Source organism: Aquarana catesbeiana, linkage group LG04, assembly GCF_042186555.1.
Source record: "Aquarana catesbeiana isolate 2022-GZ linkage group LG04, ASM4218655v1, whole genome shotgun sequence".
Taxonomy (NCBI): Eukaryota; Metazoa; Chordata; class Amphibia; order Anura; family Ranidae; genus Aquarana; species Aquarana catesbeiana.
The window spans coordinates 690,090,090-690,114,610 of record NC_133327.1 but is presented as its reverse complement, the minus strand read 5'-3'; the positions used below and the strand labels follow the sequence as shown (position 1 = coordinate 690,114,610).

Here is a 24,521-nt window from a genome sequence, read left to right as displayed (position 1 = left end):
CCACCTGAACACTCAACTCAACCTATAACCCTCCCCTATCTGAACACTCAACTCAACCTTCAACCCTCCCCTACCTAAACACTCAACTAAACCTTCGACCCTCCCCTACCTGGACACTCAACCCTCCCTATTTGATTCCTTACCCCCCCTTCACCTGAATACTCAACCTTCCCGACCAGAACATTTAAATCTCCCTCACCTGAACTTTTAACCCTCCCTTACCTGTATGCTCGACCCTCCCTTACCTGTATGCTCGACCCTCCCTTACCTGTATGCTCGACCCTCCCTTACCTGAAAGCTCGACCCTCCCTTACCTGAAAGCTCGACCCTCCCTTACCAGAAAGCTTGACCCTCCCTTACCTGAACGCTTGACCCTCCCTTACCTGAACACTTAACCTTCCCCCTCCTGGGCACTAAACTCTCTCTTACCTGGACACCTACCTAAACACTAAACCTTCCCCTGCCTGGAGACTTAACCTTTCCTACCTGGACACTCAATCCTCCCCTACCTGTACACTTAACTTACCTTTTCCCTATCTGAACCCTCAACTCAACCTTTGACCCTCCCCTACCTGGACACTCAACCCTCCCTATTTGATTCCTTACCCCCCTTCACCTGAATACTCAACCTTCTTGACCAGAACATTTAACTCTCCCTCACCATAACGTTTAACCCTCCCCTCCCCGGACACGCAACCCTTCCCTCCCTGAACACTCAACCCGCCCCTACCTGGAACCTCAACCCTCTGTGCTTGACTACCTACCTGAACACTCAACCCTCCCTTACCTGAACTCTCAACCTTTCCTAATTGACAATCTACACCCCTCCCCCCCAACCCGAACACTCAACCCTCCCATTTCTGAGCACTAAACTCTCTCTTACCTTAACTTTCAACCCTTTTATCTGGACACTCAACCCTCCCCTCCCTGGAAAATCAACCCTCCCCTCCCTGGAAAATCAACCCTCCCCTCCCTGGAAAATCAACCCTCCCCTTCCTGGAAAATCAACCCTCCCCTTCCTGGAAAATCAACCCTCCCCTTCCTGGAAAATCAACCCTCCCCTTCCTGGAAAATCAACCCTCCCCTACCTGGACACTCATCCTTCCCTTACCTGAACACTCAACCCTTCCTACTTGACAACCTGCACCCCTCTCACCCGAACACTCAACCCCCTCCCACCTGAATACTCAATCTTTCCAACCAAAGCATTTAGCTCTCCTTTACCCGTACTTTCAACCCTCCCCTACCTGGGCACCAAACTCTCTTACCAAACTTTCAACCCTTCTTATATGAACACTCAACCCTCCCGTACCTGGATACCCAACTCTCCCGACTTGACTACCTACCCCCCTTCACCTGAATACTTAACCTTCTTGACCAGAACATTTAACCCTCTCACCTGAACTTTCAACCCTCCCCTACATGGACACTTAACCCTCCCCCTACCTGGACACTCAACCCCCCCTACTTGACTACCTACCACCCTTCACCTGAATACTCCACCCCCCTGACACTCTATAAGTACCTACAGCTCTGCAGAGTTCTCAGAAAACCTAAGCAGAGATTGGATTCCATTCTACGAGGGATGGTGACACGACTCTTAGGACAGCGGTCTGTGTATCTTGGATGGCACACGCAATGTATCAACATCAATCCCAGACAACAATGCATTTTTATATCGTGATCCAAGCTTTACAAGATTCCTTTAACCCTCTCAACACAAAACCGCATCTAATATCCTCCTAATTCACGTCTCTATTCTTCTCTCTTCCAGAAAATGCTGCTAAAGAAGAATTGTGGATCAAAGACTAGAGTTATTAAAATCCGAGTAAGTACCCGTCTCATCACTAATACACAGGTCGGCTCACAGCAAAGGTCATACTTACCTCAGCACACAGACAGCAATCAAAACCCCACAGAGGTTCTAACCCCAGACTGCTTGATAGTTGCAATTGCCTTGTCCCAATAACTAACAGACAGCAAAATACTTGCAAATCCACCCACCTCTGTGCGCGTTCAGGTTCCGCCCACCCAGTGACGCATTGCCATATTCAGGTAATGACATCACCACTATCCCCGCCCCCCCCCTTTGTTTTTACATCTAGTTTTCTACAAGGAAATCTCCTGACTGACAACGGTGACAGATCACGCCACAGCGCAGCGCATGGGGCCTGTGCGAGGCGCGTCCCTGGGAGGACACCACCCAGGATAAAGAATGTCCCGCCCAGCCGTCATTTGACATTAGGTTGGGTGGGAACTGGTTAAAGTGTTTTGTTACCCGCACAATTCATGATATGTGCCTGTTGTAGTAAATATTTGTGTTTATAAAAGTATCCTGTTCTCTTTATATTGCTTCCATTGTGTGAAATACCTGGTGAATCCTGCCGGTCCCTCTGATTTCCTATTGCACACTGACCACACCAGGCATTCGAGCACATCCATCCCAGTGTGGTCAGTTTTCTGGCTGTGCTGGGATTACATCCTGCCTGTCCTCCTCTAACGGCCAAGACTTGTGCTGACACGCAGTGTTGGGACAAGGTCATCCAGCGCCCAGGGGCAAAGATTCCGAACAACACCCCCTCCCCCGCTCATAATGTGCATGCTTTGGGGATCCTACACCCAGCAGTCACTTGCTTGTCATAATCACTGCCGCTGTCACTACTCTTGTCAGCCTTGCAACAGAAGGAAGGTGCTCCCCATCCCTACACTAAACCATTGTGCCCAGGGCAACCTCCCCTCCCGCCCACCTCTTGTCCCGACCCTGTAGCCACCTTATCAACTGCTCTGCCACTCCCTCTCTGCAAATCCCTCCACTGGCTTCCAGTCACCCAACAAATAAAAATTAAAATACCAACCACAACATACAAATCCATCTAAATCTGCCCCGAGTTACCATCCAAACTACCCTCGCCACTCCTCCCAAGACCTCCTGCTCTCTAGATCCCTCATCACGCCTCCTGTGCTCACATATCTTTCAGAAGGAAGGTGACCCCCCCAGTAAACCATTGCACCCAGGGCAGCTGCCACTCCTGCCCACCCCTTTTCCCGGCCCTGCAGACATGCCCCCTTGCACAGCCATTCCCTGGGAAGATCAGTGTTCTGCTGTTTTTATGCCTCTTGTTGAGACACACCCCTACAGTCTCCACCCCCTCCTCTCCAAGCCCCTCCTCTCCAAGCCCCTTATGCAGCTGAGAACAGAGGTCATGTGATCAGTTGTTAAAAAAATATATAATATTTTTTTTATCTCTATAAACAAATATTTTTTGCATTTCTTTTGTAAACTGAATGGGGTGCTTTAACGGGTAAGTGTTCACATAGACTTAAGTTTGTTTTGTCTCTGTGATATATAATCCGGGGTGATTGTAAGGAGGAGGATGTGGATGGATAGGCGGTACAGCCAGCATAGTTGCTGAATTCCTAGAGATCAGTTGAGCGTTTCATCCTTTTTTTTTTCCTGGAAATTCTTCACCTTAAACAAACTGCATTCAAACAATCCAAAAAAAGAAACAAAAACATTGTCCTCTTCTTCTACATCAAAGGCCAGGATATCTGAATGGGGGGCTGGAGGGGTGAGCAGAGAATATTCTTACTGGTGGGAACTGGTTAGTGCGCAATCTTGAGGAGGTTTTTTTTTTTTTGCATGTCCAGAGTGCCAAATGTACGGCTGGATGGCGGCACTGAGCTTAGTGGTCACGCATTTTGGTATTGTATTTGCATTGTATCACTGTGCATCACTGTGCATCAATGTGTATCACTGTGCATCACTGTGCATCAATGTGTATCACTGTGCATCAATGTGTATCACTGTGCATCAATGTGTATCACTGTGCATCAATGTGCATTACTGTGCATCAATGTGTATCACTGTGCATCACTGTGCATCAATGTGTATCACTGTGCATCAATGTGTATCACTGTGCATCAATGTGCATCACTGTGCATCAATGTGCATTACTGTGCATCAATGTGTATCACTGTGCATCAATGTGCATCAATGTGCATCACTGTGTATCACTGTGCATCAATGTGCATCAATGTGTATCACTGTGCATCAATGTGCATTACTGTGCATCAATGTGTATCACTGTGCATCACTGTGCATCAATGTGCATCACTGTGTATCACTGTGCATCAATGTGCATCACTGTGCATCAATGTGTATCACTGTGCATCAATGTGCATCACTGTGCATCAATGTGTATCACTGTGCATCACTGTGCATCAATGTGCATCAATGTGTATCACTGTGCATCACTGTGCATCAATGTGCATCACTGTGTATCACTGTGCATCAATGTGCATCACTGTGCATCAATGTGTATCACTGTGCATCAATGTGCATCACTGTGCATCAATGTGTATCACTGTGCATCAATGTGCATCAATGTGTATCACTGTGCATCAATGTGCATTACTGTGCATCAATGTGTATCACTGTGCATCAATGTGCATCACTGTGCATCAATGTGTATCACTGTGCATCACTGTGCATCAATGTGCATCAATGTGTATCACTGTGCATCAATGTGCATCAATGTGCATCAATGTGTATCACTGTGCATCAATGTGTATCACTGTGCATCAATGTGCATCACTGTGCATCAATGTGTATCACTGTGCATCACTGTGCATCAATGTGCATCAATGTGTATCACTGTGCATCAATGTGCATCACTGTGCATCAATGTGTATCACTGTGCATCAATGTGCATTACTGTGCATCAATGTGTATCACTGTGCATCAATGTGCATTACTGTGCATCAATGTGTATCACTGTGCATCAATGTGCATTACTGTGCATCAATGTGCATTACTGTGCATCAATGTGTATCACTGTGCATCAATGTGCATCACTGTGCATCAATGTGTATCACTGTGCATCAATGTGCATTACTGTGCATCAATGTGCATTACTGTGCATCAATGTGTATCACTGTGCATCAATGTGCATTACTGTGCATCAATGTGCATTACTGTGCATCAATGTGTATCACTGTGCATCAATGTGCATCACTGTGCATCAATGTGTATCACTGTGCATCAATGTGCATTACTGTGCATCAATGTGTATCACTGTGCATCAATGTGCATTACTGTGCATCAATGTGTATCACTGTGCATCAATGTGCATTACTGTGCATCAATGTGTATCACTGTGCATCAATGTGCATCACTGTGCATCAATGTGTATCAATGTGCATCACTGTGCATCAATGTGTATCACTGTGCATCAATGTGTATCACTGTGTATCAATGTGTATCAATGTGCATCACTGTGCATCAATGTGTATCACTGTGCGTCACTGTGCATCAATGTGCATCACTGTGCATCACTGTGCATCAATGTGTATCACTGTGCATCACTGTGCATCAATTTGCATCAATGTGTATCAATGTGTATCACTGTGCATCAATGTGTATCAATGTGTATCACTGTGCATCAATGTGTATCACTGCGCATCAATGTGTATCAATGTGTATCACTGTGCATCAATGTGTATCACTGTGCATCAATGTGTATCAATGTGTATCACTGTGCATCAATGTGTATCACTGTGCATCAATGTGTATCACTGTGCATCAATTTGCATCAATGTGTATCACTGTGCATCACTGCGCATCAATGTGTATCACTGTGCATCAATGTGTATCACTGTGCATCAATGTGCATCACTGTGCATCACTGTGCATCAATGTGTATCACTGTGCATCAATGTGCATCAATGTGTATCACTGTGCATCAATGTGCATCAATGTGTATCACTGTGCATCACTGTGCATCACTGTGTATCACTGTGCATCACTGTGCATCAATGTGTATCACTGTGCATCAATGTGTATCACTGTGCATCAATGTGTATCACTGTGCATCAATGTGTATCACTGTGTATCACTGTGCATCAATGTGTATCACTGTGCATCAATGTGTATCACTGTGTATCACTGTGCATCAATGTGCATCAATGTGTATCACTGTGCATCAATGTGTATCACTGTGCATCAATGTGTATCAATGTGCATCACTGTGCATCAATGTGCATCACTGTGTATCACTGTGCATCAATGTGCATCAATGTGTATCACTGTGCATCAATGTGTATCACTGTGCATCAATGTGCCCCAATGTGCATCAATGTGTATCACTGTGCATCACTGTGCATCAATGTGTATCACTGTGCATCAATTTGCATCAATGTGCATCAATACGCATCACTGTGTATCACTGTGTATCAATGTGCATCAATTTGCATCAATGTGCATCAATTTGCATCAATGTGCATCAATTTGCATCAATGTGCATCAACACATGGCTCTGTCTGTAATGCATTGCCGTGCATTCATTGTGGATGGCACTCCAATACAGTACCGGCCAATGCCCACCACAACCATAAATTGTGCGTTTTGTCATTCTGTGGTGATGCAAAAAAAGATGCATGTCCATAACTTTGTCCATTGAGGCGCACTACAACTTTGAAATAGACTGTAGAAATGCGATTGACCCCCCCCCCCCCCCCAAAAAAAAAAAAAACGGTTCATTCACTGGACAGGAGAGCGGTGGAGTCCTGCTGTTCCTGAGCGTCTTATCTGGACATTGTAGAGAACTGCGGGCAGCTCTGGCCCGGTTTCCTGCCCCTTATCTGTCCTTGTCTCTCCTCAATAGAAAGAAATACCGAACTTCCCTCCTCCCCGCCACGGCAGCGTCTTTGAATCCCCGGCCAGAAACTTGTTTTGACATATTGCGTTCTTGTTTTAATATCCGTGACATTCTGCTGCAGTTTATTTTTAATTAGGCCTTTTTTACTGCGAACAATGGAGACACTCCCTGATGAGAAAAGTAGATCTTTTTTTTTTCTTTTTTTCTTTTTTTTTTACAGCGACTCTGGTTTAAATAATCGCCAACAAGTCTGCAGTGCAGGAGCTGCTGTGTCGAAATATCTAAATATCACATTGTATCAATTGTTATGTGCTAGATACCCTCTCTCACCAAGACCCTCCCCCCAACTATTATAATAATTATTCATATTTTAATATATAATATTAATACGGTATATTATAATTAGAGGTGCGCCAAATGGAAATTTTGGTCCCGAAAATTAGTTTTTAAAATATATATATATTTTTATGTATATAATTGTATTATATTTGACTTTTTAATTAACATCATGAATTTAAATGAATATGAATTTATTGTCGCCCATTATCGGCATCATTGGCGCAAGAAAAGAAGAAAATGCATCCCTTTAAATTCTATGTCTGCACACTGGTCCGTTGCGCTTCCGTCGTGGTGTTAAAAAATCTTGCTCGCTGCATTTTTGGTCCAGTTAAAAAAAAAAAAAATGCACCAAAAACATACCCCCTTTGAAATGCATTGGAAACGCAGCAAGAACGCATCAATAACATGCCCCTGTTACGTTTTTGATGCGGTTTTTGAGTCACGTAACCTATGAGTAACACACCCTAAGCACAGTAAAATTGTGATCAAATTGCGGTCAATTTGCCGCAAAATCGTGCTAAAATCATGGCAAAATCATGGGCAAATCGTGGGCAAAATTGTGTGTGTTCTCAGCACCATTATCAGCACCTTTTTTATTTTTGCAAAATGCTGAAACCACCATTTTCGGATGATATGTTTCGGCCACCGAAATTTTGGTGCGTCTCTTAATTATAATTTTTGTTCGAATAATTATTATATAATCAGAAGATTAAAAAGGTAGAGACGCCGCACACCGAACCCAGCAAATGTACAGCACAGTGTAGATTATGGCTTCAGCCGTGCTTCTCCTGCCCCCCTCCAACATGTTTCGCCCCACCCACAGTGCTTAAAGTGGATGTAAACCCAATGTCCTCCTTTCTAAACTACTGCCATAGGGGGTTATCTATAAGGATATACATGTCTCCTGCATGTATCTTTACCTGTCAAATGTCTCCCCTCTGTCTGTCATGAGACCCGAAAAACTGCAGATTCTGTGGGCGGGTCTGTTGTCTGGAGCTCGGTGGGTGGAGTCGTGATGTCAGTAGACTCCCCGCCCACCTCTACACTCCCCTTGTCAATATGCATTTTCTCCTGTGTATTTCTAATACTGAACTTCTGCTATGATCTCTAACATCCAGTGAAAAGACAGGAAAGTCACCACATGACTTCAGCGTGCCAAATCATGCTGAGGTGTGGAACAGCCCATCCTTGCAGAGCTGCTGAAGAAAGGAGTGGGGGAGGGAATTAAAAAATAATGCATGTCTTAGGCTAGTGCATGAGATATGTAAATCACCTGTCACTTACAGCAAGGGGGAGGATTTGACAAAGTTTTTCTCAGTTTGTCAAGTTTTATCTCACTGAACAATAAAAGAGGATTTGCTCAGAGCTGGATTAACTCTGTGTGGCAAGACTGGGCTCAAATGATAGGAAATCTTTTCTCTACATTATGACATAAAAAAAAAAAAAATTTCGGGTTTACATCCACTTTAATCCTCAACGGGCATAACAAAATACATGGCCAGGAGGCGTTAGGTTAAAGCCATAATATACAATGTTTTGTACAGTTGCTGGGTTCGGTGTGCGGAGTCTCTACCTTTTTGTCTTCTAAAGTGTCTCCGGCAGCTTGGATGAGCTTTCCATAACGCTGGCACCCAGGAGCAATAAGGATCACAGGGGGAGGTTTGTAGTACTTTCAGTGGCTCTCTAAGCTTTTTTGCACAGAGGTCACAATTATTATTATATAATATACTATATATACTGTATATATACAGTGTGTGTGTGTATGTGTGTGTATGTGTGTGTGTGTGTGTATATATATATATATATATATATATATATAAATGTATTATTATTAATAATATTTTATAATACCAGGTTCTGAACACACATCCTCTCTCCAGCAACACTTCCTGTTGGCCAGATTATTGTGCTCTCTCCAGCCGATATCTTGCTCCTTTGCATACCTGCAGCTTTCCTTATCCGCACTACCACTTGTTGCCGACCTTTGGCTTGTTTACTGACTACCCTTCTGCTTGATCCCAACCTGCTATATCTGCTACTGGACCCCAGCATGCTCACCTGCTGGTAGGGCGATTCTGAGGACTGCGACCCGGTACTTACACGCAACGAAAAACCATCCCCACCATCAGGAGCTCTGGTGAACACCGGTTAGTACTTAGACTACGCACGTCAGGTGAACCGGTGTCATCCACCAGGGTGACCTTGTAGAAGATATCTATTTGTGAGGCTATTTCGTGGACTTTAATGGTACTGGTATGGAACAATGCAACATAAATAGTCTAAAAATAATATTTTATTACATCAGTTTAAAAACATACACAGAAAGATTGTGTGACAGAGAAAAAAACGCTCTCATTTATGTGGATTGTTATCCAATGATGCCAAAAGGCTGATAATCATGGTCTATCATAAGAATGTGTCCATATCTTCTCAACATGTTTTGCGGTTGTATCTGCTTCCTCAGGATTATTTCAGAGAGCAACCAGGGTGATCTGCTTGTGTACTTATCCAGCTGGTCGGTGGGAGCTTCTCTATTGCTATACTGTAGCTCCTGATCTCCGAGCCTGACCCCCTGACCCCCTGACCCCAAGCGTGACATAGGGGAACATTACAGAGGGCTGACTAGTCTTCTGCACTGGGCTCTTGGTGGCCATCTTGGGGGGAGCCTGTGTCTGATTGGACATGGTGCTCTTTTAAGACATTAGCAGCCATCTTAACCTATATATAGCTTTTGCTGGGTCATTCTGGGGGCCCTGCTGTGTGAGGAGAACTCAGGGCGAGGTTCATGCTGGCTAGAGAGAGATTTTCTAGTGCAGGGAAAGGTTCTTCAGGGGCAAGGCTAGAATACGGATGGTCCAGTGCACCCCCAGAAAGCTAGGTCTAGGAAAAACTGTTTTGCACCAGATTGCATTTGGATTGGTGCATTCTTGCCCTCTCTTTCGATAGCATAGCACCTTATCTGGAAACCCACTGTGAGCCTAATGGGACCTGTTCAAGGAGCAATCCTCAAGAACACTTTTCCGACGATCCGTGGAACTGAGCCTCATGGTCCATAGACCTACTTTTGGATTACCGCCTCTTTTTTTTATTATTTGTTACATAAACCAGAAAATTCTGAGAAGACATCTTACTTGGCCCCTTTAAATCACTGCAAACCCATACAAAGACAAGGGGTGCGGCCCCAGGCTCCTATCAGTCCGCGTCTGTTAACAACCGCTGGAAGTGCAGGCAGGGAAGAAGCTTGGCTTGGTGGGTACAAGCAGGTAAAAAGAATGATCCCCAAGTGCCGCACTTCTCAGAAAACCCTGGGTAAATGGTAAGAGTGTCAGAAACCATGAAATCAGGCCGAGACAGAAGTACAGTTAAATCACACTTGTTTAATAACAAAAGTAAAAAGAACAAACGTAGTCAAAACATAGCCAGAGTTCAGTAACCGGAACGGTTAGTCTGCCAAGCCAGAAGTCAGGGATCAATGTAGTGGAACAGCAAGCAGGATCTGGAGCCAGAAGGGATGTCAGCAAAGCAAGTCTTGAACAGGATCGCAGGAGATTTCTGTGATGTTGACCAAGGCGAAGGCAGAGCTCCTCTGGACTGGACGGGTTAAGTAGGCAGGACTGACAAGCAGGATATCATCAACAGCTGAGTAACTGTGGAGAGATAGGAGCTGGCAATTAGCCGACAGCTGAGCGGCCAGATCAGAGACGGAAGGGCTGAGCCCAGTCCTGACAAAGAGCAGCCTCAGCCCAGGCTCCATCCAGGCCACACCCCCAGAGCGTTTCACCCCTCCGTGACTAAACCCGATAGGCGGGGCGAAATGCAATAAAGGGTGTGGCCTGGACAGAGTCTGGGATGAGGCTGCTTTTACCATTCACCCAGGGTTTTGAGATGTGAGTCAAATATAAGGGAAAGCGCGCTGACAAAAAGGTATATAATACAATATGACCAGTGCAAACATGAGTCAGATACACTGTAAAAAAATGCCAAAACATACAAAAAAATTGCAGCGCTTTATAAAACAAATAAAATTCATAAATTGATAAAAAAATACTACATAATTGTCCAAAAGAGACTCCATATAATTGTGTGAAATCCAGTGCTAAGGAAGTATGAATAAATCAAAATCCACCATCGAGGAGATAAACAGGAAAAAAGCATCCACATAGTGTAACTCCATAAAAAAAATCACTCTTTTATTATTTCATAGAGGGATTAAAGGTACTTATATTTTGGTAAAAGAAATCTTGCAAATAAAACAATCTATGCATGGAAACGAACAAATCTGTATACACAGGAAACAGCGTGGCGACAGCATGTACGAAGACTCCGCCCTACGTGTTTCATCACAACTGACGTCATCGGGGGGCATTTTGAGGTGTGCGGTACTCTGGACCTTTCTTTTTCCCTTCTTGTACCCTTTAAATCACTGCTACAGAGTTGCACCGCCCACAAGGTACTTACACTGCTTGCTTTAATAATAATAAAAAAAAAAAAAATCTTTGTTCTTCTAGCTCTATAAGTAGCATTGACTAAGCGTCTCGCTAAAAACCAAACCGGAAAATGTTTTTCCCTTTAAATCCTTTGTGTCGGTCTTTAAACATTCCACAGTACAGTGTAAACACTGGCGGTTTATAATAATTGTTCCACGTAGCCCGTCAATAAACTTGTTTACTCCATCACACCCTATAAAGGGAGAGAGAACACGTCTGCCGGCCAAGTTTTCTTTTTTTTTTTTTTTTTTTTTGCAATGAGCCTGCGGGGGAGGGGTGCGCCAAACTTACTACGCTTGTCCTGTGAGCCGACAATAGGCCATTGTGTGTCAATCCATTTGTTGGAGGCTTGAAGGTCTTATAAACAGGCTGATCTCAGTCGTACACTTGGAAGATGAAACGTACTTGGCATGCTCGCCCCGCAGATAAGTGCACCCTCTGGAATTTTGTCTTGCTCCATGTGGGGGTCATCCAGCGTATTGAGAACAAAATAGAGATGTTTAAGAATGCCTGAGAAGTCTCGGCACGTCCTGTAGATCCTACAGAACTACCTCCTCACCCCTTCCCGTAGGTTCTTTTTATTTGCATTCATGTTTAGGTACACGTGAAGGTGATCATGCCACAAGTTCAGCCAAAACCATTTTTTATGAACTGGTCATAGACCAGGCTTTCTCAACCTTTTAACCCTAGGAGGAACCCCAAAAATTATTTTCGGGTCTCGAGGAACCCTTACTAAAACCAATTCATCAGGGGTCAATAGGAACAATGCCCCTTATACTGGTGGCCAATAGGAAGAATGTCCCCCTTAAAGTGGTGCTCAGAATGCCACCCTTAAAGACAGCTAAAAAGATATTTGTTGTCTTTCTGCTGGCTTTGTTAAGTGATGCTGAACCTTGAACTCTGCAGGCACCATCAAAAAGGTGGTTCATCAGCCACAGCTCAAGGAAACCCTAGCACACTCTGGAGGAACCCCAGGCTTCCACGGAGTCCTGGTTGAGAATGGCTGAGGGCCTGTACTCTAAATTTGGTTGTAGGCACGTGCAGTTAGCTAATGTGCCACTGGGTGGCTCTGTGCCAGAATAGTGTCTCTGTGACATTAGGTGCTAGGCCCCTCCTGCAGTGATGTCATGAGTGAGTCAGTGCCCAGTTATGAGCCAGGTTGGGAGGAGGCAGTGACAGGACAAGGTTATCTAGCGCCCAGGGCGAACAGGCAAATCTGCGCCCCCCCCCCCCCCGTTCTTACTCTCTGAGCATAAATCTCCCCCCCCTTCTCCCAGTAGAAATGTGCCCTCCTGCTGAAGTCCCCCCCCCCTCCAAGCACAAATCTTTGCCCCCCCACCCCTAAAAATCAACCCCCCGACGACCCCTAAAATCTTCCCTCCTAGTACCCCCCCCCCCACTCCAAATCTCTCCTCCCAGCACAAATAGCCCCTCAATCCCCCCTCCTAGCACAAATTCCCCTAAAGCACCACTCTTAGCACACAGACCCAAATTTCCCCTCTTAGAACAATACTTCCTGCTGCCCCCAAATTCCCCCTTTCAACACAAATTCCCCCCCCCTCAATCTCCCTCCAACATCACATGTTACCACAGTGACCAGGACAGCCAACCCTCCTGCCCACTCTTTGTCCCAGCCCTGGGAGCAAATCTAGTGCACTGGGGGGATGGGAGCCAAACACCCCGCACCTTCCCAGATGTAACCAGCATGTGGAGGCCCTGTATAGGGCCGGAGGCTGGGGAAGAGTAGCCCTGCACCCAGGAGAGGTACTGTAGACTTTCTGAACCTTATGGACGAGGGGGCTGGGGTGGATTGCAAAAGGCCTTTTAGGTCAAGTCAAGAGTTCCCTGAGTGAGGCTATTCTCCTGGAGGGTTCCTGGGAAAGGCGTACCCATGGAGGAGGTGTCTACACAGAGCCCAGCCCTGTGATTACTAATGAACCCATGTGGACAGAGAGACTCTTAGAGAGAGATGACCGGTTAAAGTGCTGCATATGTTTTCACATTTGGCTGCTGCAGTCCATCCACTAAATCTGACTGTGTATTGCCAAGTGACTCTGGAATTTATGTCGATGTGATGTGACTTTTATGCCACTCCCTGAAATCCATCAGTAAAGTGCAGCAAATTCTACTCATATGTGTGGACATTACTTCCTTGGGATTTAAAGATCAATAGCTGGGAATGTCGTGTGGAGGCCACAGGCATGGAGTGGGGCACAATATGGCGGAGGGTTAAACCTCAGCAGGTTGGCGCCAATTCTGTACAATGACAGAGCCCCTCTTACATGGTCATTAGTCATAGGATGACTCTTTACTGGACATTGATCAGTTCCTGCATGGTATACTGGTTACTGCCCTTGGCTTTGTTTGAGCTTGCACCATTCAGCAACATAACCCATCCCTATTGTAACCGCACATCTATTTTGCTTCCAGATTTCTATCTTTGCTATCCTTGCCCATCTTTGCTGGTGATTTACGAGCTTGTTCTCCTGCCAGTTTCAGCCTGTCAACTGTGAAGAAACTTCCCCTGCCCTCCCACTCAGCAGATATTGAGAAAACATTATATGATAACTGGAGGTGTTTACCCGAGCGTAGCAGAAATGTGTCCTGGCAACCTTTGTTTGCTTCTTGTAGTTACTGCTGAAAGTGTCCAGATCTTCAAGTCCCAGCTATTTTTTTATATGCTGAGTTTTTGGAAGTAAACGCCAACTACTTGCAAATGTGAGCATTTAGCGTGGGCACATGTACAGAACTCCCCTCTAAATGCTGGCATTCATTTGCTTCCAGTGAAGGGTTCTGTTAATGTTATATCATATCTAGTAGTAGTTAGTCATATTCAGCTGGACGTCTTCTATAATGTTGAAGATGCTTTGTAGCTTCTCCAAGCCACTTCTTCAGTATTAATAAGTGTTATGAAAATGTAAGGTTCTCATGTATCCAGGTCATGGTGTAACTAGTAGTTAATCACCTTCAACTGGACTTGTTCTGTAATGTTGAAGACTTTTGTAGCTTCTCCAGGCCACTTCTTCAGTTCTAATTAGTGTTGGGGAAGTTTAGGTTCTCGTGTATCAAGGCCATGGTATAATTAGTAGTAGTTAGTCAACTTCAACTGGACTTGTTCCATAATGTTGAAGTTGTCTTGTAGCTTCTCCAAGCCACTTCTTCAGTATTAATAAGTGTTATGAAAATGTAAGGTTCTCAAGTATCCAGGTCATGGTGTAACTAGTAGTTAATCACCTTCAACTGGACTTGTTCTGTAATGTTGAAGACTTTTGTAGCTTCTCCAGGCCACTTCTTCAGTTCTAATTAGTGTTGGGAAAGTTTAGGTTCTCGTGTATCAAGGCCATGGTATAGCTAGTAGTAGTTAGTCACCTTCAACTGGACTTGTTTCATAGTGTTGAAGACTTTTGAAGCTTCTCCATGCCACTTCTTTGGTTCTAATGAGTGTTGGGAAAATCAAAGTTTCTCATGTATCCAGGACATGGTATAATTAGTAGTAGTTAGTCAACTTCAACTGGACTTGTTCCATAATGTTGAAGGTGTCTTGTAGCTTCTCCAAGCCACTTCTTCAGTTTTAATACGTGTTAAGAAAATGGAAGGTTCTCATGTATCCAGGTTATGGTATAACTTGTAGTAGTTAGTCATTTTTAACGGGACTTGTTCCCTAATTTTAAAGACTTTTGTAGCTTCTCCAAGCCATTTCATCAGTTCTAATGAGTGTTAGGAAAATAGAAGGCTCTCATGTCTCCTGGTCATGGTATAACTAGTAGTAGTTATTCACCTTTAATTGGACTTGTTCCATAATGTTGAAGCCTTTTGTAGCTTCTCCAAGCCACTACTTCAGTTCTAATAACTGTTGGGAAAATCAAATGGGTCCCATATTTCCAGGTCATGACATATGGAGTAGTAGTTGGTCACATTCAACTGGACAACTTTTATAATGTTGAAGATGTTTTGTAGCTTATCCACGCTACTTTTTTAGGTTTGAATAAGTGGCTTGGAGAAGCTATGAAATGCCTTCAACATTACAGAACATATCCAGTTGAATGTGACCAACAACCACTCGATATATCATAACCTGGAGATATGAGAACCTTCAAGTCACTTCTTTGGTTCCAATGAGTTAGGAAAATTGGACAAGGCATGAAACATTTTCAACGTTACAGAACCAGTCCAGTGGAATGTGATCAGCTACTACTCAATATATCATGACCTGGGTACATGAGAAACTTCAATTTTCCTAATGCTCTTTAGAACTGAACAAGGGGCTTGAACAAGTGGCATGGACAAGCTACAAACCATCTTCAACATTACAGAAGATGCCCAGCTGAAAGGGACTAACCACTATTAGATATACCATGACCTAAATACATGAGAACCTTTGATGTTCGTAACGCTCATTAGAACTGAAGAAGTGGCTTGGAGAAGTTACAAAACAGCTTCAACATTACAGAAGATGTCCATTGGAATATGGTGGCTCACACCGATGGTGAGCCAGGTCTTCTTTTTTTGGTGCCTAATGTGGGACCCAACATGTAAGCCAGGTCTTCTCATCCAACATCGGTCCTGTACTGGGAGGTTCATGAATAAAGAACCCTATCAGAAAATGGTAATAGGGCAAGGGCGTTTGGGCAATAAAGTGTATCAGTATGTAAACCCCCCCTACAAAGACATTGTAGACGTTGTGCCCTTCCAACCTTGTGGTAAGAGTTTAGTGTAGACCCTTTTCTGTTCCAGCATGACTGTGCCCCCCTGTGTACAAAGCTAGCTCCATAAAGACATGGTGTGACCAGTTTGGTGTTGAGGAACTTGAGTGTCTTGTACAAAGCCTTAACCTCAACTCTATTGAACACTTTTAGGCAGTGGTGGCTGGTGCTCAAAATTTTGGGGGGGGCGCAAGCAAACTGAAAAATTCGGGAAAAAAAGCATCAATTGCAGCCTCACTGTGCCCATCATATGCAGTAACTGTGCCCCATAAAATGCAGCCACTGTGCCATCAATTGCAGCCTCTGTGCCCATCATATACAGCCTGTATCCATCATACAGCCTCTGTGCCCATCATATGCAGCCTGTGTCCATCATACAGCCTCTGTGCCCATCATATGCAGCCTGTACCCATCATATGCAGCCTCTGTGCCCATCACACAGCCTCTGTGCCCATCATATGCAGCCTCTGTGCCCATCTTATGCAGTCTGTGCCCGTGATATGCAGCCTGTGCTCGTCATATGCAGCTTCTGCCCATCATATGCAGCCTGTGCCCATCTTATGCAGCTTCTGTGCCCATCTTATGCAGCTTCTGTGCCCATCTTATGCAGCCTGTGCCCATCATATGCAGCCTCTGTGCCCATCATATGCAGCCTCTGTGCCCATCATATGCAGCCTCTGTGCCCATCTTATGCAGCTTCTGTGCCCATCATATGCAGCATGTGCCCGTCATATGCAGCCTGTGCCTGTCATATGTAGCTTCTGCCCAACATATGCAGCCTGTGCCTATCTTATGCAGCCTGTGCCCAACATACGCAGCCACTGTGACCCCCACCTGCTTGCCCGCCATCAGACCGGCACTTACCCCACCTGGGTGACGGCAGCAAGCTGGGGAATGAGCAGGCGACAGCTCTTGCATCCCGTGCGTCTCCTCCTCCATTCTGGGCTGTTGGGTCCTCTCCTCCTGTGTCAGTGTGGGCAGCGGCGGCAGCGGGGGAGTCCGACAATCCTCCAGCTTCCTCCCCTGTGTGTCTCTTCTGCCAAAGTGCCGGGCATCCAATAGGATGCCCGGCGCTTTGGCCAATCGGGAAACAGGTCTCACTGACCTGCCTCCTGATTGGCAGGGTGGCACTGTGGTGTAAAAATAGCGAAAATTAATTCGCTATGGTGACACAACAGGGTGGGATCAGGGCGCCCCGAGCACACCCTTTTTTGAAGCCTATTAGAGCCTCTGGCTCTAATCAGGTGCTTAAAAAAAAAAAGACGCCCCCGCCCACGCTGCCATAGGAGTCCATGCGTCCGGCGTGCTGAAAGGGGCCGGGCGCATTGGTTGGGGAGGCGGCAGCAGGGGTTAGGGGGGGGCGGCGCCCGTGCGCCCACAATGCACGGGCCGCCCCTGCTTTTAGGGTGAACTGGAATGCCGATTGTGAGCCAGGTTTTTTTTTTTTTGGTGCCCAATGTGGGGCCTGACATAGGAGCCGGGTCTCCTTATCCAAGATCAGTACCTGACCTTAAAAATGGGCACAAATCCCAACCCACACCCTCCAAAAGGGGAAAATGCAGTATATAGTTGAGCTCAGAGTCAAAAGAATATGGTTTATTTCCAATTCTCTTGGTTTTGAGCCAGTATATTAATGTCTCCTAATGTCCACCATGCATCTCTTCAATCTGACCTCCGGACTTCCCTTTAGTCTTGCACAGTAGTACCAGCTCTTCTCTTCTCTGATTTCACCGCACAAGGTGCAAAGACTAGTAAATTGCATCCGTTAAACCATTTTATAATTACTTTATGGTCCCTTTAAGGTGACTTTTATTGAAGAGTTCCTAGGACAACACCTCTGGGAAACACAGCTCTATAAATTTGCTCTGCGTAATTTGTTGTTCGGCCATCTGACATCCATGTCTGGTCTCTGGGGGAGAAAGTCTTGCTCTTGTAACCCCCTCCGCCCTCCCTCCCTCCACCTAACAAGTGATTGTGATATTTTCCCTCATTACTCGCCTCCCTGCCTACAGTCCCCAGCCAGGAAACGCATTGCCGCCTCTGTACCAGGAGACCTGTAAACAAGCTCATCCCTGGGGTGTGGGGAGCCCATCGAGAGGGCGCCGCACCGCTCACATGATCACCTCTATCCAGGTTACATCATTCTGTCACCTGCTGACACTTGACTTTAAAGGGAATCTGAGGAATTAAAGGGAATATACACGCAATTTTTCTATTTTCTAAAAGTTCGACTTTTCACTTTTCACTGAAGTTAATCTCCGGTTATAATTTTGTTCTTCGTTCGACTTGCCTGGATTTGTAACAAGTTTACATTAAAGTTGAAATTTAATCAGCGTATCTTTTGCCTCCCTTGATAATGGACATCCTCCAGCCAGGAAATGATGTGTGTTCTACCTGACTTCTAATGCACATTGTGGGGAGACAACCTGACCGGGCGCACTCACAGGATTTTTGCAGAGAACAGGGTAGCAGCAGGTCTCAGATACTCCCACAGCATCTGTCCCGAAGGATAGAATGCAGCCTGGCCAGTCTACGCTCAAGCAGGGAGGCTTCCAGTAAGGGTAGCGCGTCCCTGCTCTTTCCCTACTTGTTTGGAACCTCTCCTTAATGGTCTCTTTCAGACGGGTGGGCTGTCCCGAAACTACCTCACAGGCAGAATGCGGGCCAAGCCCTGGAGACAGGGCCTTAAATAGGCTCTGCCTGACCCAAAATGGCTGCCAAAGTCACATGGGGTGGTAGCATCCAATCGGATAGCTTCCAGAATGAGCCAGGAAACCATAGAGGAACCATGCTCCTCTTGACTTTCCCTCCAACTACAATGCCACTGCGGTTAAGCACCACCTACAGTGGAGAAAATAGACTGCACCTGCCTACAAGCCTGTACAACTGTGCAAGACTAAAGGGAAGGCCGGAGGTCTGTTGGCAGATGGATACTTTTTGGATGTTGGATGGATGGATGTTTTTTTTGCCACTTATTTTTTAATTTATTAGTTTATTTATTAAGAAAGTTGGGTTATGGCCAAGCCCAAACCCAGTAGAGCCTTTCACTTACCTCTATGGAATGGAACCCTCACTGGCCGAGAATGCTGCCAAATCTCTACCCGCTACCTGGGGGAGCGGTAGGGAGAGACCGCCTGCTGGCCCAGCTAGTGAACAAGTGATTCCATACAAATTGATAAATGGCCCATTGGCTCTTATCACTGGCAAGTTTTCACCATCTCCATCTCCAGGGTCCCTCATATGGCACGACCTTCAGGCTGAAGAAAAGGACGTGAATAGGCCTCCATTACCGTTGAGATTTAGTAGGATGGACGGAAGGGGGGAGATGAGCTGATGACATGGATATCCCTTCCAGTTTTAATAAAAGCCAGTAATATAAAAAGATCCATCGCCTGGCCTCCCGTACGGCTGAAGGTCGTTTCCCGGGGAGCTGCTTGGCTTTAAATTATAGGCCTGTTCTTCAAACTTCAAACACAAGTGTTCTGGCACCCGGCATTCTCACAGAATGGAGGTTCTATTGTTGGGCTGCCAAGCCAGCCCCGTGGCACAGACTTCAAAAACAACGTGGGGGAGAATTGTCGTCAAGTAGAAGGAGAACTTTCCCTGCAGTCTGCTTACAGCTGTGGCCGGGGAACGTTGCACTGGAGAGCAGATCAATGGCTTGGATGCAGAGAAAGGTCTACAATACCCAACATTCTTCAGGAGTCTTGACTTCTGAGTCTTCTGAAGACACAATTGAAATGTATTTAAAGCCAAAAGGTTATTTTTAGGGGGGTGAAGCAGTAAGGGGTTAGAACTTCGGTCAGGTTTTTAAATAGTGGTAGAGGTAAAGCTATAACTGGATGCAACAAAGGTTTGTCAGTTAGAGCAGTGGTCTCCAAACTGTGGCCCAGGGGCCGGATGGGGCTCTTTGCTTGCCTTTATCCGGCCCCCTTTTCCTTTCACAGGTGCAAGATACTATTCCTCCCAACAATGGGGCACTATTTATCCCACTGCCACCAATAATGAGGGACTATTCCTCCCACTGACTCCAATGATGGGGCCCTCTTCCTCACACCGACACCAATGATGGGGCACTATTCCTCCCATTGACACCAATGATGGGCCCCTATTCCTCCCACTGACACCAATGATGGGACACTATTCCTCCCACTGATACCAATGATGGGGCATTGTTCCTCCCACTGACATCGACAATGGGGCACTATTTATCCCACTGACAGCAATGATGGAGTACTATTCCTCCCACTGACATTAACAATGGGGCACTATTCCTCCCACTGACACCAATGATGGGACACTATTCCTCCCATTGACACCAATGATGGGGCACTATTCCTCCCACAGACACCAATGATGGGGCACTATCTCTACTACTGATACCAATGATGGGGCACCAATTCTCCCACTGATACCAATGATAGGGCACTATTCCTCCCACTGAAACCAATGATGGGACACTATTCCTCCCACTGATACCAATGATGGGGCACTATTCCTCCCACTTATACCAATGATGGGGCACTATTCCTCCCACTGACACCAATGATGGGACACTATTCCTCCCACTGACACCAATGATGGGGCACTATTCCTCCCACTGACACCAATGATGGGACACTATTCCTCCCACTGATACCAATGATGGGGCACTATTCCTCCCACTGACACCAATGATGGGACACTATTCCTCCCACTGATACCAGTGATGGGGCACTATTCCTCCCACTTATACCAATGATGGGGCACTATTCCTCCCACTGACACCAATGATGGGACACTATTCCTCCCACTGATACCAATGATGGGGCACTATTCTACCCCCTAATGCCAAAGATGCAATTGTTTACTCCCACTGATGCCCGGACAGTTTCTACTCCCACTGGCTACAGTCCGGCCCCCCCTAAAGTCTGAAGGATCGTTAACCGGCCCTTTGTTTGGAAAGTTTGGATACCCCTGAGTTAGAGGGGTGGAACTAACCTGCTGGCTTGTTAGGCCATTATAGCAAACACCCAACTCCATTTCAAAGGGGTGAACTGCAACAGCAAAATGCAGACAGGTCTGTCCTAATATACTGTAGGTTTTTATTGCTCTCATTGTCCCCCTGGAGAGAGTCAGTGATGAGAAAACCAAAATTTAGCTTGCCACCAGGACAAGAATAGAGGGGAAATTTTTAAAACAAAAACACTTGCTGTAGTGGCAAAACTCTGAGAGGATTAACACCCTTTTCATGCTGTGTCTCGGGGGCAGCAAGTGGAATCCCCCCAATAGGACAAAGATGGCAAAAAAAAAAAATCTGAGGGCTTTACTTGTCTCTTTTCTCTACTCTATCCAAAACAAACAAATGCAACTTTTGGCTTTAGATAGAGGTAACCCTGTTTTTGGAGGGCTATAGGAGATAACCCTTTCCTAGCAGCTTTTACACCCGACGCACAGGGGATCCCAAGCTTCCTCTGAGTTTAAATCAGTGTCTCTCTGAGTTCATGAATCCTTGGTGCCTCCACCTAGAAAGTTCTTATGAAGATGAGGAGGACTCCCTCCTAGAAATGACTTGTCCCAGGGGTTCTGTAGATGAAGAAGTGCAGGTCCAGATTTAAATGCATTTTCACTGTTGGATCATGAACATGATAGGTGGTAGGACACAAGAAGGTGGAATACCCCCAAAACGCAATGGTTGAGCTCCAACAGCTCCACGGGCTAGACGTTGCTGAGTGGGTCTCTGCACCCAGTAGCATCACACAGAACGTCTTCTGAAGCATATTGGCCCCACAAAATTGGAGGTTCTGGTGTTCCTCCATTTTACTGATGAAAATGAGGTTAGCATGGCCTCCAGGGACACAGCCTGCAATCAGAGGGGCAACACCTAGTCCCAGGTGGGCTCTAGCCTTGAGGCCTACAGCCAGGTGCAAAACCTTCCTTTCCCCAGCAAGGGAAGAGCTATAGAACCCCTTTCCCAAGGAGGGAGGGCTGACAAATGACTGTTCTCTCCAAAAGCGGGAAGGTTGAAGGACACTTCTAGAACAGGGCTTACATGTTTTGTCAAAGCCTGGTCCAACCTATCGGTGACCAACCCATCAGGGGTTGGCCAGTTGACAGGACAGACAAGACTTCCTGCACCACACCGATGGGATGAAACTCTGAGGCCTCGCTCTGACAGGGAAATGTAAACACAGGAAGCCCAGAACACCAAGTTCCAAGAGAGCCCCACCAAAATGTAAAGTCTTGTAGACAGCGGGAGTGGGAAGAACACACATCCCTATCAATTCTAAATTCCAGTTTTTTCAAAGGAAAAAAACGTGGCCTTCTATTGCTGACCGCCACCTGAAAATACCAGATGCTTGGCAATCTGACAACCAGGCATATTTCAGTTCAGCGCTCTGGTAAATGACCATTGCTGGGTGTCCAAGTTCAGTGCATACTGTATGTTACAAAGCATTCCATTTATCCCGCATTTCCCTTCTGTCTTTGTCACGGTAATTTTCTGTTTATGGGTTCTTCTGATGATATATACAGCTAATCCTGCTCAGAGTAAATACGTATAATTCAAACCATACAGCGAGTATAGAAGATTTTCCTGTGTTAGAAAATATGGAAAGTTCTGTAAGTTCATTTTACTGGAGCATGTGTGCAAACTGAATAACTTGTATCTAGTGAGTGGATAGGCTGCATTCTCAGTGATGTCACCGCTCTCTAGTGAGTGGATAGGCTGCATTCTCAGTGATGTCACCGCTCTCTAGTGAATGGATAGGCTGCATTCTCAGTGATGTCATCGCTCTCTAGTGAATGGATAGGCTGCATTCTCAGTGATGTCATCGCTCTCTAGTGAATGGATAGGCTGCATTCTCAGTGATGTCACCGCTCTCTAGTGATTGGATATGCTGCATTCTCAGTGATGTCACCGCTCTCTAGTGAATGGATAGGCTGCATTCTCAGTGATGTCATCGCTCTCTAGTGAATGGATAGGCGGCATTCTCAGTGATGTCACCGCTCTCTAGTGATTGGATAGGCGGCATTCTCAGTGATGTCACCGCTCTCTAGTGATTGGATAGGCTGCATTCTCAGTGATGTCACCACTCTCTAGTGAATAGAGGCATCTTAAAAATAAATACCCACAATGAAGTTATGTTTTTGGTATTACAGAAAAGTTACATGTAGCATTTTTGTGTCAAAGAATCTTGAGCTGCCTTTTATATAACTAAAAACCAAAGAAGACTCTTTAGAGTGAAATGATATTTCTATTGTGATGACTGTGTGATCTCCAGACTCGGAATGCAGCCACACAATGGGCTTGTCCTCGGTGGCAGCTATTTTTTGTACTGGACTTTGGCTGGCCTTCTTAGAAGTCACACAATACTCCTTCTCCTGCACTGACCTCACCATTGTAAAAATAGATTTCTTTTCTTATTTATCAATGTTGAACATATTTTTATGATCCCCCTTCCCCAACAAAGTGCTGATTATAACAACTGGCAGTGGTGTATTGTATAACCTAGTGGGCCAGACCAATAATGGAGGGAAGGAACGGGTCTCTGAAGATAAATGTCCAGCAGGATCCATAATAAATTGCTACTTATATGAAAAAAGGACCTAACTTCACACTACATAAAGAGCTACTGAGTACATCACATGCTTGCCTTACTCCTCCTGACATACCTGCACACACTCCAAGGCCTTGGTAAACTTGGGGCTCTAAGTTTTGGTAACGTAATAAAAACTTTTTGCAAATGTTTTTTTCCAGGTATGGATAACTATGTCAGTTCATGTCACCAGCGCTGCCATAGGAGGAGTCCATAGTCCTGTGCATGCACCAAAACTGAATGTATCATCCTCAGTAACCAGGTGTATACAAAACTTGTTTCCGTCATGGCCGGAATCTTTCAAACCTTTTCCGATTCCGGCCACTCAGTTTAGGGACCTGGATGTCATCTTTGACTCTAGGCTGAACCTGTGCCCTCAGGTAAATCAAGTGGTGAGTTCATGTCACTTCTACCTGAGACTCCTGAGGTCGACTTTTCGCTATATCACAGACTCTGACAAGATAGCCATGGTCAATGCCATTATCAGCGGTCGATTGGACTGACTACTGGGTTTGCCTGCTTGTACCATCTACAAGCTCCAGTTGATTCAGAATGCAGCAGCAAGGTTACTGACAGGTGTTGGTTGCCGTGACCACATCACTCCATCCCTTAGAGCCCTGCATTGGCTGCCCATGATAGAAAGGGTTCTGTTTAAAACCAGATGTCTTGTCCATAAGGCACTGCATGGATATGGCCCGGAGTATCTGAAGGAAAAATTTGTCAAGTATGTGCCTACCCGATCCTTGTGATCGGTGAACT

At 45.6% G+C, this 24,521-nt stretch overlaps 1 protein-coding gene across 2 annotated transcripts in view; it reads left to right on the top strand.

The window, feature by feature from the left end:
• The window catches only part of LOC141141076 (uncharacterized), a 113,256-nt gene that overhangs the window by 76,011 nt on the left and 12,724 nt on the right, over window positions 1-24,521 (top strand). The window contains exon 4 of one of the 2 annotated variants that reach the window (XM_073628769.1): window positions 1,775-1,828. The exons of the other annotated variant lie outside the window; for it this stretch is intronic. Coding sequence (XP_073484870.1) covers window positions 1,775-1,828 — 54 coding nt within the window. The remainder of the gene's footprint in view (window positions 1-1,774; window positions 1,829-24,521) is intronic. 2 annotated transcript variants of the gene reach the window in all.